The following is a 14,835-nucleotide window of genomic DNA, read 5'->3' as shown; positions in this document are numbered from 1 at the left end:
TCCTGTGCCAGCACCGCGCCAAACCGAAATCAGTAATCTCTGCCTACCCCTCGAGTTATGGACGAGATATTGTGTCGTTGTTGAACGCAGTTATTAACATTTGTTGCCATTAATACAATGGAATATAGTGACATTATAAGACATCTCGGAAAAGAACACTTAACTAGTGTTAACATAATAATAGATGGTGTTATCCTCAAATCACAGGTAGTTATATAAAATTTCAACCATGCAATATATTGCCGAAATGTTTATTTCAATCGTATGGTTCTCCTTTTTTTAAAGATAAGGAGAGACGACAATGAAACTCATGTTTCGACTGTGGAAACTGTAAGGTGCTCGTTACCTAAATAATTTAGAATAAAAAAGACGTATAAAGTAAAAGGTAAAACAAATTTTTACCATTTCTTTTATTAATGCAATGAGTAGCGAAACAATAAATTTGACAATTTGTACCGTGAAACGAAACGCATGAGAAAGGTTTTTGACAACCAGTCATCAAGAAACTTTGAGTATGGCAACTTGTGGCTGTGGCAACTGGCAACATTAGTCTGATGATTGATGTTTCACGTACGGATGTAGAGAAAGTAATTTGTGATTTTTCCAAGTTTATCTCGTTTAAACGTGAAATGATTATTTCCGTGTCGTAAGAAATGCTCTTATTGCTGTTTAGAGTCAATTGCGAACATAAAATAAAAAGTGTAACGTCAAAATGTTGGGAGACCGCTATGACTGATCGTTTTTATCGTGGCTGTTTATAGTGTTTTTATGAGTGTATTTAAAAGTCAATGGGAAGGATGCCGAGGGGAGAACACAGGCCTAGCACCCTGTTGTCGCGGGACGAGAACGAACAGGTGTTCAGCCTCATCGGACCTAAGTGCCAGGTAGGTCAATATGTACCGCGTCCTTCCTCGTGATTCAGTCAATAGATTAAACATTATCTTTACCTGTATCGAAGAATTTCGATGATACGGACGCGATAAGCATTAACGTTTTAGATAAAATTTGATTTGTTCGATTTAAAAAGTTTGTAAATCACTCAGAACTTAAAAATACTTATTTTTATGGAATGAAACTGAATAACACTTAAATTAATGACATCATCTAAAGAAACAAAAATTCCTTAACAGAATAAACATTCATTAATAAAAAAAGTTTTTTCTTATAACTGATGCACATTTAAATAAAGTAGTGTCATTGGAGTAATTTTAACTAACAAAAGTCAAAATTTCATAAAATAAAAAGAAAACACTGAAGGCCACATAATTTATATTCCATTATACTATCATTAACATTTTCTGTAACAATTTTAATTTCATTTAACTATCATTGTAGTAATTTAAAAATGATAAATATTTTGACCGATGAAGCTATGAAAATTTTCCAGACCCTCATTTTTTATTCATAATTTGTTATATTGTGGCAAAATAAATAAAGTAGCTAATCTACAAACCATGAATTAATGGATAGATACATATATTATTTATATTATAGTATTTGCATGTGTTGAGGTGACTTTTACAAAAGTGCAACCAATTGAATGATTAAAATAATAATGTTCTTTGACAATAACCAATTTCTGAATTTTACTAATATTATAAATTCGAATGTTTAGATGGATGGATGGATGTTTGATAGAAGGTATCTCCAGAACAGCTAAATGGTATTCACTGAAACTTTTGTATAGATGTAGAACATAGTCTGGGAGAACACATAGGCTACTAAATAAGATTTATTTATTAATTCCTTGTGGAGGCTTGTAAATCGTCTAAACCAGTGTTTCTGAAAGTAGACTGAGCTTTGATCTTTCAAAAATATTTCCAACCTTGGGACCTATTGACTGTCTTATTTGTTCTAATTGGAATGAAAAGTGTTAATAATATCAAGGGCTTAAATATAAATGACTAGCTGTCGCCCATGACTCCATCTGCGCGAAATTAAAAATAAGTATAATGAGTAGGATATGTGTTCTTCCAGATTATGTTCTAAATCTGTGTTGAATTTCATCAAGATTATTTGAGCAGTTCCGGAGATACCTACAAACAAACATCCATCCATCCATCTAAAAATATGCATTTATAATGTTTGTAAAGTATAGTGTAATATTAGTGAAAATTGAACACTGAAATGTACAGTCTAAAATTTCAGAGTACAATTTTCATTCCCAATGGTGGGTACTAATTGTATTTTGAAAACATCTGTTCTAAAGCATTATTTCTAGTCTATTCACTTTATAAAGAACAAGTGATAATCACATCAATAGATTCATTCAGTTTCAATAAGAGTTACTCAGAAATGTATAATAAATGATTATTGAAACTCTTAAAAAACAATAAAATTATATAAAAACAAGTTTATGACTTGTTATGTAAATATATCCAGAGATGGTATCAAAGCAATTCCTCTCTATATACATGCAAGTACATAGCTATGTGCAGTGAAAGTGTCAATGAATTTGAATCCTGCTTTAAAACCTCTCTGTCTTGTATAACAGCATTTAGTTTATAGCCTTACAAAGACACATTTACTGCCACAGTCTCACCTGACAAGTTACCTTTCATACATAGAAATTAAATAAAAAATTGTAGTTGCACTGAATGTGTTGAATATTGTGAGATCAGATTAATTTATGTTGAAACTGAAAGCTATATATATAACTAGCTTTTACCCGCGACTCCGTTCGCGCGGAATAAAAAAATGCACACAAGATAAAAAAGTTCCTATGTCCGTCTCCTAGTTCTAAGCTACCTCCCCATCAATTTTCAGCTAAATCAGTTCGACTGATCTTGAGTTATAAATAGTGTAACTAACACGACTTTTTTTTATATATATAGATAATATAGATATAAGATTATATATCAGGGTGTGTGTAAATTTGTACTATTAATATAAATGCAAATGTTTAGATGGAGAGATGTTTGTTTGAAGGTATCTCCAGAACAGTTCGACGGATCTTGATGAAATTTGAAACAGATGTATATAGTCGGGAAGAACACAACACTACGTATTTTATTTAATTCCGCGCGGAAAGAGTCGCGAGCGACAGCTAGTTATATAAATAATCCTAAAATATTTCTTTATTATATAAACATCATAATTTAGGGGTCAATAACACTGACAAAATATTTGTATTCAATATATTGTTATCAGTTATTTTCAAAGGATATAAAATGTCAATATGTTTTGATACAAGGTTTTCTTAAGTGAGAACTCACTTATACCTTTCATTTTAATTGTTGTAAACCACATATTTGAACATTATTGTTACCTCTATTTCTTTCAAGATCAACATTCGGTTAATAGTATTACATTTATCACAATGAACACCAATTGTCACATAATAAGTGATTTTGCAACATATTGTATCATATCAAAGTAATTGTTTATGTACAATGTTTGTTTTTACAAAAATGTTAAGGATTGTTGTTGTATTTTTTTAATTTAATAAATCCTCATAATTGTCAATAATGTTTAATTCTTCTCTTTCATTTTCAAAATTTTACGAAACTTACTTCGAACATTATTTATTTACTTTGTACTTAGTTGCACCACCTCAATTATATAGTTCATTTAATACAATAAGAAGTAACAGCATAAACAATCTATAACCTAATATTCCCATTTACAGTCAAAGAATTTAATTCACTGCCCACTTGGGACGATTATCGTACAACAAATCACAATAAGCGCCATAATTTAGCACATATGTATGTTGATATGAAAAGATTTTTTTACATTTAATTGCATTTAAGTGCCAAATGACATTTCATTGCAATGGTTAGGAAATAAACGTCCTCGACTGTACACGGTATGATAATACAATATTATCGATCTATTCAAATGTCCCGATGAAACAGGACGCTAACCTGCTTAAATACCTTTTCGAATTTCCTTTTCAATCAGTCATTTCCTGCGACCGTCCGGAACTACTTACATCGATAGGAGCCGGAAATAATAAGCCTGTTACTAATTCTTGTAAAAATATATTTTGTCTTATTCGGTATTTCCATTTATTAAACATATTTTGTATTAGTTGTCGTCCGTGACTCCGTCCGCGTGGAATTAAAAAAAAACTTAATAAGTAGCCTATGTGTTCTTCCAGACTATGAATTCCAGAATATCTACATCTTTGATATATTTCATCGAGATCCGTTGAGCCGTTTTGGAGATACCTTCAAACAAACGTCCATCCATCCATCCATCTAAACATTCCATTCCATCATTTTATAATATTAGTAAGATTGAAACTTTAATCTTATGTACGTGTAAAAACTGGAGACTAATTTTGATCGTGGCTGATTTAATTGCCGAAACACTTTAGAAAATGGAACATAATTGTACAATTTAATGTCGTGTGTCTCATTTAATTCAGATTATTGCAGACGTTTAGTTATTAAATACCAAACAGGCGTCCAATGTTTCGTATTAAGATAAGGTAACTGTTTTTAAGTGAATGAAAGACGATTTGTTTTATCCGCAGAGCTTAGCGACTGCCGTCGTCCAACTGTTCACGACAGAAGGTCCCGCGCATTCAGAATGGAAGAAAAAGGACACAGGTGTACTGTGCCTCATCAAGGACAACGGCAGGCGGTCCTATTTCTTCCGTATTTATTGCCTGTACCGCAAGGCTATGATATGGGAACACGAAGTCTACCTCCAGATAGAATATAAAAGCCCCAGACCTTATCTACACACGTTTGAAGCTGAGGTGAGTCAATTTTATTTTGATTTGATTTAAATAAATTCAATTATAGATCGAGCATTCGAATCATTTTCCTACAACTTTTACTATAATTGTCTGTAGCAAACAAGTAGTACTTTAAATTTAGACAGGACAACACAACTTGTTACCATTATGTATGAGTCGTCTGTTGTTCAACTGGTAAACTGTAATTTTTAAAAACTTTCATAAATAGCTATTGGTTCATTGATTGCCATGTTTATTTAAAGAATTATATTTCATACTATGTTATACAAGACTTTCTCCAGTTAAATTATGCTAATGACATATGAATGGTGACAATAATCACAGAATAAAAATCGGGACTCTTTAATATAACGGAATTTGCCGTATATTATATTTGAATTACCAATAGATTACAAAATTTGCATCATCCAAAATTATAAATAATTACAGTAAAGATTATTCACACAAGGAATAAGACCACACTCCAGTTATTCGCGTTATTCAACAGTCTTTCTCGATGTACTTCAGTTCGGTATAGATCTTTTCACTCGTAATCGTCAAATTAATTACAAGGCTTATCTATGTTGTCGTGATGTATTGTTTTCGAGCATATTCTAAGAGTGTATTCAACAGTTGATTGCTATAATGTATACTGGCCAAGACTTGACAGTTAAGCACTGTGTGAATATTCCAGCTGTAGGCTTCTTAATTAATATTATCCTTCAATTAGGAATATTCAATAACACAATGTATTCTTTATCGTCGCCTTTCCCTGTACTTACGACAATTTTATGTTAAGATTACTTACATGTTATGGCTGTGTTTATTACAATTTCTGTCTATATTTATCTAACTATACTATTATTTTTAAAATAGTATGTACATAAATCTAATAAACGGCACAAACTTATATATAGTATGTTGTAGACGTGTAAGTGTAGGACGCGATAAATTCTTTATGTAGAAAGCAAGTGAATTACATCACCCTTTAATACGTGATACGATTACCATGGATATATATGTAATACCTACCTACAACTTCTAGTGAGAAAGCGGAACATACAGATAAGGATGGAAATAAAAAGATTTGCCTGATACCTAGAAAAATATAATTTCAATCTTGTAACTACGCTATTTGCCGATGGAATGTAAAAAAAAATTTTTACATTAAATAAAGCTTGCAACACACCTTTAGTTTTAACTGTTGTTAAATATTGCCTAAACACAAATGATTTGACTGTACAGTTAAAACTGAAGGTGTGTTGCGGGCTTAATAGTTTGTTTCAACTGTATACACAAAAAAAGTGATAGACTTTTAAAACTGCCGTTCGGAACTGGTTCAATTAATCTATCATTACTTAAATGCTCTAGTTACACACATTTCTTTATAATTATACAATGTTCGTGCAAAATATTAATAGCACGAAGTAATTGCTTAATCTGTCTGCGAGACGTTAATGCCCCTTTCACATGAAATCGAACAAGGTCAGTTCCTTCCGGCGGGGTGACATCCATCCATCAATTGGGTTTACATCCGCCACTTTGGAACATTATATTTTATGTTTACAATAAAATGGACATGATATCTTTGTTTCGTTTAAAAAATATCTATAAAATTACCGTACCGAATATTTGATAAAAATATACGATTGTCTCTTTCTAACGTCAGATACTCCTTTACTCTTTTTATATAAAAATTACGGTTACTTATCACTTTCCTTTAATAAAAATCTGATCATGTAAACACGTGAGTATGCTGTGTGCCCTACTAACGCATCCATTCATCGTTGTAACCTTATTCTTATTTTATCAAACAACTATTATTCAATGAATCATCAATAAACTATGGGCGTGTGATCAACATCGAGACGTCGAGATTTAAAAACAAAAAAGTCACCGACGTTCCTCGTTACGCAATCTATCGCAAGAATGAACAGTGGTCGGGTCGGATCGGCTGTTCATTGTTTTCTTCAGTCTGACAGAACGTAACAGCTCATTTGAGTCGAGCTTTCTAATTCTGCGCCTGCGCCGCCGTCTGCAATGGACAGGCGACGCTTACGTCACATCAGAGCTGTTATGTAAATCAGTTTTGGTGTTCTGATATGGACAATGCAAAAATATGCTCGTCTCGTACGCATTACTTTGTCTAACAGTCATTATCATACTCGATGACTCTTTGATCCTATGAGCAATGCACATTCAATTAATACGTCATTATGTATCTCAATATAGTTAAAAGTTATCGCTTAATATGACTATAAACATGTATAAAAGATACGTTTATTGTAAAGACTAATGCCAAAAACGAACAAAAATCTCCCGAAAACCTCAAAACTCGAAGGCTGTGGTACTACTGCTACAAAATTTGAATAACACATTTGTACGTAAAACTACATAACTTTATAACCCAAAGTAAGGGAAGAGAGATGAGGCAAATTTGTTTTTGTACTTATTTACGTTATCTTACTTCATACTAATATTATAAATACGAATGTTTAGACGGATGGATGGATGTTTGTTTGAAGGTATCTCCAGAACGCCTCAACTAATCTTGATGAAATTTGGCCTAGAGGTAGATCATACTATGTTTTTTTTTAAAATTCCGTGCGGATGTAACGCAGTGCAATGAACGGAAAATTTTTACTAAGATCAAATAATTATGTTGATATCTATTTAAACATTAAAAGCGATTAAACTATAAATAGGAAAGTTTTATTTGCCATTTATGCTCCTAGCAGCATCCAACTATAAAACCGGTGTTCAGGAACAAACTATATATCAACATACTAATAAAGTCAAGTAGTGGAAGTTGTTCTAAATAATTCTATTGATAATATTTATAATCGAAACACCCGTTTCATATATAGTTACCTCTATTTTTTAGAAAAAATGAGCGTGATGTGAAAATATGTTTTAGATTTCTAAAAATCAATAAAAAAAATAAAAAGATTTATAAGTACTTTTTCATATGGCAACAATAAGACAGTGTTGTTGGAAATAAAAAAAACGTAGTACTATGGTTTTGTAATTTCATGTTATTAAAATTATATGAAATTATCTTTTTCAGGACTATATGACCGCGTTCAATTTCGCCAACGAAGATGAGGCGAAAATACTTAGAGACACCCTTATCGAGAAGATCGAATTGCGGAAACAGAGACGGCAAGGTAAAATTCTATGTTAATAGACTAAAATGATACAGTGCCATGCAAACTTTATGGCGGTTAACAATTTCGCACAAGACACGGCGCAGATCACAATTTTAGGTATCGGCGGAACATAAAGGGATGCAGAGGTTGTACAAACATCTACGCACGCTTTCGTCTACTCTCATCCCGCGTGCTAACACAAGCGCTGTCACCTAAAACCAAGCCTGCATAAAATTTGAATACTTTCTAGAGTTTATACAGAAATAACGATTAAAATGAAGTAATTGTACTTCGTAATCGTGATTTTTTCGGGTTTTCTTTAAAAACAAGCAATAGTATTGTTCACGCATTGTTAAGTTGAATTTTATAATACTGTGATTTCATCGGTCGTTGTTTTCTATAGCTGGCATAATAATACACAACTGTTTACTAACAAATATCTCATATATAAACAAGCGCACGCTGTTGTGTTACTGCCGAGCTCCTGATGTGTATGTTACGTTTATAAAATACCTACGTAAAATAAATGTCAATACAACTTTCCAAATACATCACCGTGAATATAATATTAATACAAAAATTTCCCAAACACATATAAAAAATCAAACCATACATACAAACATGAATTATGATATTGGTTTTTCTATTATATAGTTTGAGAATTTATGATCAACTATTAACGGGTATTAGCTTCACTCACGGAGAGGTTCTCGCATGTACGCAGACATGAAGAACAAAACATATATTTTTTATTAAAAACTTCGCTAATATCTAGCCTTTTTATTAAATTTAAAAATAGTAATATATAAAATGTTTAAATTAGTAACCAAATTGCAATCTTACTAATATTATAAATGCGAATGTTTGGATGGATGGGATGTTTCTTTGAAGGTATCTCCAGAACGGCTCAACAGATCTCGATAAAATTTGGAATAGATGTAGATCATAGTCTGGAAGAACACATAGGCTACTTATGATTTTTTTAATTACACGCGGACGGAGTCGCGTGCGATAGCTAGTGTACTATAATAAGTAGTTTTTAGAATAACTAATTTGTGGTACCTGCAAGAAATGAAAGGCTTTTTTATTTATTTTATTTATTAGCTGGTATGGAAAAGTATGATCTCTTAAGATTTTACCATATTCCTTTCTTATTGCCGTGTATACGTTGCAGAACGACGGCAGAAGTCAATGATGGCGGCTCGCATGAACAGTACGACGTCGCAGCGATCGGTTCGGCACAACGGCGTCGCTCCGCCCATGCCAGTCCCACTGCAAACTACCCATCAAGCTCCCCTGCCCACACAACAGCCTGTTAAAACACCTTCCTTTTCAGGCAAGTAGATCTCAATTTAGTCCTAAACGAGGTTTAGGCTAAGCGCCATCTGCGCCTCAAGTCCGTTGAAGCTGTAAACGCCAATTCAAGGCTAACAGTGCCTACTCAAAAAAAATTACATAAGAGTGACGGTTTCCAAATGAAATGTTGTGACCACTATTCAATTATTCACAGCTTATTTAAAAAGTATTTTGTAAGTATTTCTAATTAAATATGGAAAGAGTAAAGATACGAACAAAAAAAATACATTTTCCTACATAAGAGAAGACGAGAAATGTAGTGCGTTCTTTCAATATAGTATATAGGTACTAGATTCTTGGCAATTCAAATAACAACTAAAAAGTTCTTAAGTTAATTTTGTACTTTATTACAGGCGGAAATTATACATTGAAGAGCAAAAAACCTAAAGGTCGGAAACTAACGAAAGCCGACATCGGCTCACCGAAAGACTTCCAGCACATATCCCACGTCGGCTGGGATGCTAACAAAGGTGAGTTATTCTTATAGTCAACTGTCAAAGCTTTCCGTAGAAGTTTTTTTTTATTTACTTTAATATTTTAACAGTGGTAGATCCTGCAACAACAATATTTGTTGGGTGCACGAATTGGTCGGGTCGACCGGTGCAATACCACGACCACACAGAAGACTGGCGTGAAGTGGAAGTAATTCCGCGTTTTGTCTGATGAGTGTGGTACCGGAGGCCTAATTTTAATCCCCTTTCCCTTCCCACCCTTTTCTTATTAGGAAAGGATAGGGGAAGTGGATTTGTCGGAAGAGGGGACGCATAGGAAGGAGAAATATCCTCTTTCTGTGCGTCCCCTTCTCCGTTAATTAAAGTTAGGCAACGCATCTGCATTTGCGGATGTCTATGGCAACGGTCGCCTCGCTATTTCGGCGAATCCAAGTGGCCGTTTGCTAGTTTGCCACCTTATGATATAAAAAAAATATTGTTCTGCACATTAACATATCTAATTAAATAAGTGATCCCTCTAGACTTATTTAACTACGGAAATAGACATTCTATTGAGCTTTAATATTCCACTGAACTCAACAGATTATATGACTAAATAATTAATATTGTTGTATTTGTTTTATGCGACAGGTTTCGATGTGGACTTACCCGAAGAGGAGATGCGATCTTTCTTCTCGAAAGCGGGCATATCAGAGACGCAGCTGCAGGACCACGACACCATGGAGTTTGTGTACGACTTCATCAACTCGCACGGTGGTATCAACGCTGTCAAGGACGACCTGCACGACGCACCTCGACAGAAAAGTAATTCCATATGTCTTTTCATTTACAGCTGTAGTGAAAGATAAGAGAATAGAAGCTTCATAGGTTGGACTTAATTTTAGACAGTAACGAACGCCTACAACCTAAAATTCTAGCCTAAAATTGACATTTATAAAAATTGTTGCATGAATAATTTGCCGGCATTATTTGTATGTATTAATATTAATCTTACCAATATTATAAATGCGAATGTTTAGATGGATGGATGTTTCTTTGAAGGTATATCCGCAACGGCTCAACGGATCTTTATGATGAGATGTAGGACATAGTCTGGAAGAACACATAGGCTACTTATTACGTTTTTTTTTTGTTACAGAAACGCGGGCGACAGCTAGTGTTATATAACTTTACGATTTAGATAAAATTAGTAATATTTTCGTTTGTATTTTCAGATTCAATTCGTTCCCCTGCGCCGCAGTCTGCGCCCCCCGCGCCCCCTGCACCCCCCGCGCCTCCAGTGCCGTCGCGCGCCCCCTCGCGCACGCACTCGCAGCCGCACCCGCCCGCACCGCGTTAGTACACAACCTTAGTTACATATAAAAAGAAACGTATATTATCAAGGTAATGTTATGTATGTGTATGTTACAGCGTCACGAGCGCCCCCACCGCCCCCCGCGCGCGCCGTGCCCCCGCCACCGCCCCCCTCGCTCACCGCGCCCAGGAACCCCCCGCCGCGACCCCCGCAACGTGAGTACTAACTTAGACTTCTTACCACTTATAATTTCATTTGGTTTTTATTATTAAATAAAAATGTCTGTATGTCGTGTGCAGCGCTGCCGAGCTCTGTTGCGTTGCCGCCGGCGGTACCGCCCCCGCCCCCGCCGGGCGTGCCGCCGCCCCCACCGCCGGCTCCACCCGCACCCCCCCTGCCGCCACCCCCGCCTCCACCCGCCCTGTCCCCCGCCGCACCCACACCCTCCCCCGCCTCCCCCGCCGCGCCAGACCCCCGCGCCGCCCTCATGGAGAGCATACGTAGCGGTAGCAAACAGCTCAGGGTGAGTTTGAAACTGCCTACTTACTTTTTTTTATACTTTTAATATCTACTTTTTTTTATTAATTCAAAATCAAATTATTATTATTAATGTATAACCCCCAGCATGTGGAGGTCGGCTCCAAGACGTCGTTGAACGAAGACAACAGAAGCAATCTGCTCAGCGAGATCAGACGCGGCATCGATTTGAAATCGGTAATAAAATAAACAAATTAATAAACTCATTTATGACATTTTCCTCGACGCTGTCACATAATCGACATTTAATAAATTTTAATTTGATAATTTTACACTTATTAGCAGTTATAAATTCATTTAAAAATTATTTTCCAATACGTGGTACGACATAAAATATCTTCTTCCAGGTGTCCCGTTCTACAAGCAGCTCGGGCGAGAGGGCGAAGCCCGAGGCGCAAGTGCGTTCGTGCGGCCTGGCCGAAGCCCTAGCGCGGGCGCTGGACGAACGCAACCGCGCCATACACTCCTCCGACTCGGACAACACCGACGCCGACAGCGACGGTGAATGGGACTAGTGACGTCATTACACTGACGCTGTGACGTCACATATCCCCACACTACAGAACATCAGGCGACAATACTGCGTTAAGACACTTCCAACGCCGACAGTTATGACGGCATTAGATTTCGACATGTTTCTTATTCCGACAACATTCGCCGACAATATTGTGTCGGCCGAAAGATTTACAAGTCATATTTGTCGCATCGAAACGAGACAACCATAAACAAGTGAACTGAAAAAATATATTTATAAAGGTGCGTATACACTACAATAATTCTTTACTTTGCTTTCATAAAGATGCAAGTCACACGGATATAAATTATATCACCTTTACTTCGCCTCACTTGTTTGTATGCTACAAGCATGCTGTGACGTCATCATACTAAAGTCTTATCGTATTCTTCCATGGTCTAGTATTGATGTTTCAATTCATAGATATACTAATGAATAGACCATTCAGACAATATATCTATTGTATTTGATAATACCCTTGCGTGATATATAGGCATAATAATTATAATAAGATCCCGAAGTGTCGTATATAATTGTGTTCCCTGAGTCGCTCAATATTTTACTGTCTCTACAGTAGTATAAACTTAGTTCGATTTTTATATGAAGAGCTTTGACAAGTCTGAAACATTACATACTCTATGGTTACTTACGTTCCGTTACCCCACAGTTTCTTAATATTTTTTAAAGTATTATTATTAATAAAAAGGTGCAAAGTTATTTCTTTATAAATTTGTTAAATTAAAAAGTACTTGATCAATAGATGTTTTTTTTTTCTAAGAATATTGGTATTATATATAAGTGGTATAAGTAGTAATTATTCAGCATATCTTTTAACTGTCAAAGTTCATTATACAAAATTTCAAGAACAAAAATGGTGTAACTTTTTTTTAATGTTAGAAAAATATACTTTCATAGTTTTTATACTTATTATTTTTTTATTAAATGTGTAAATTAATTAATAATAGTATATCATTTAATTTAATAAAACAAGAATCGTTATGTAATTTTGATTGGACGCAAATACAGTAGAAATAAAAAAATGATTTCTTTTATTCTTTGTTGTATTTTGCAGATAAAACTACGTTTATGTTATTCAGTTTTGCCTAATTAATATTTTTCTTCCCTTTTATGATCTCTAAGAATTTTCTTAACTTAGGTGTTGAAATTTCATATCTTATTTCTATTGTTAGCTCAGATATATTATAATTCCCTAAATTTTTCATAAGCTCAGGCAATTTTTTAATATTCATGTTTAAGAGAAGTCTGAATTTATTCTATAATATCGATGGGTACCGGGAATAAAGCCGCAATCGTAAAAATGAAAATGTTCAGGAAAAAATATTTAATGAAATTATGGAATAACTATAAAACCACTGAATATCTTAAAATAAATTATATGTCACCTTGTTCGTTATTTTTTGCCTAAAGTACTGTTGCAGTTACAAGATTGTATATTTTATCCAAATAGGAAAAAATCGCTAAAGATCATATTGCTACTATTTATGTCGAAAGGTTGTTCCCATAATAGTCACTTACAGCTTTGTTCCACGAAAAAAAAAATGAATGTTGATACAGTAATAACATGTTACAGCTTTTTTCAGTGTATTATAGGATACACGATGGATACAGTAACCATAGTTTGTGTTCTTATTCCTTGAACTTGATGAGCGTTTTGTGGACGGTATTCATATTTTACTGTATATTCATCGTTGTATGTTTTTTTTTAATCTTTTATCTTTGCGTGAATATCTTATTTTTATTGACAGTGCTTTTATTATTATTATTTTTTTACTAGAAATATAAGAATGGATCATTTAAAGTGGTAGAAATAAAGAGCATTATGTTATTATTAAACAATCATTTATTGAATCAAAGTAGCATAATTAGACTTTTTTACTTATATTATCCATGAAAATTAAGAATTCCTAATAAAAAAGGTACTTATGCTTAACTTTAAAACTTGTGCTATTTAAATTAAATTGTTTTATAAAATGTACCTACTCTAATTATAATAAACTAAGACTAGTTTATTAGGAACTGTAGGAAATAAACTCATCTAAACCAACATTCGTATTATCTTAACATAATAAAAAAATTGGGTACCAAAATATTTAAAGCAAAATCACGTCTAAAGACTTGACTCCTGTAGCGGATCCTGTACCTCAGCAGTTTCGTCGGTTCCACATGCCAAAGATTTATAGAAATCGTGATAATATTGTGGAATATCATGACTGTTACAAAGACTCAGTAGATCAGAGTACAGAGCTTTCGACACAGGAACCGGTTCGTTGTAAGCTCCTTGTAATTCAGGAAGAGTTGCAGATTCAGCTGTAGAATACGTAGAAACAACGTGTCCATTTCCTGCTCGCTCAAACCTGGCCCTTCCTCCCCTTGTGCTCTGTACTCTCCTCCTTACTCTGCTTGGTAATGCACGTGTTTCTAGTTCTAAATATTCATCTTCAAAACTATATTTAAATTTCAATTTACCCGGCTCGGTATGACACGCGTTGACTTCCATAATGTTAGACCACATCACTTTATTACCGTTTGAGTCATGCATCCAGTTTTGCCCTTCAATTAGCAATTTAATGTTTAAAAAATCGGACTGGTTCATCTCAACGACATTATACTTTTCACCCGTAACTTTCGCATTCATGGCTATTCCGTACATTTGTTCTGGTGAGTATATAAATTTATTTTTCTTTAACTCTCGCTCTCGAAAAATCGGTGAGTGATATTCATTTGAAATTTTGTAGCCGCATACAAATAAGGCGCAAAAATGAAGCGATTTTTATTTTGACCACGACATCCGTCTGAATACAGTGATATTTTATTAATCGATCTGA

The 14,835-nt window shown here is 34.4% G+C and overlaps 1 protein-coding gene across 1 annotated transcript; it reads left to right on the top strand.

Annotated features, from left to right (window-relative positions):
* The first annotated feature begins 522 nt into the window (after positions 1 to 522).
* On the top strand, positions 523 to 12,545 carry LOC106707808 (neural Wiskott-Aldrich syndrome protein). The gene is made up of 11 exons (XM_045686514.1): positions 523 to 884; positions 4,481 to 4,708; positions 7,755 to 7,854; positions 9,011 to 9,172; positions 9,546 to 9,662; positions 10,275 to 10,448; positions 10,859 to 10,978; positions 11,055 to 11,153; positions 11,238 to 11,461; positions 11,563 to 11,652; positions 11,823 to 12,545. The coding sequence occupies exons 1-11, from the start codon at positions 789 to 791 to the stop codon at positions 11,988 to 11,990; spliced, it is 1,578 nt and encodes a 525-aa protein (XP_045542470.1). The 5' UTR covers positions 523 to 788; the 3' UTR covers positions 11,991 to 12,545.
* The last annotated feature ends 2,290 nt before the right edge of the window (positions 12,546 to 14,835 follow it).

This window comes from Papilio machaon, chromosome 3, assembly GCF_912999745.1.
Source record: "Papilio machaon chromosome 3, ilPapMach1.1, whole genome shotgun sequence".
In the NCBI taxonomy this organism is placed as follows: domain Eukaryota; kingdom Metazoa; phylum Arthropoda; class Insecta; order Lepidoptera; family Papilionidae; genus Papilio; species Papilio machaon.
This window is presented reverse-complemented; position numbering and strand designations above follow the sequence as displayed.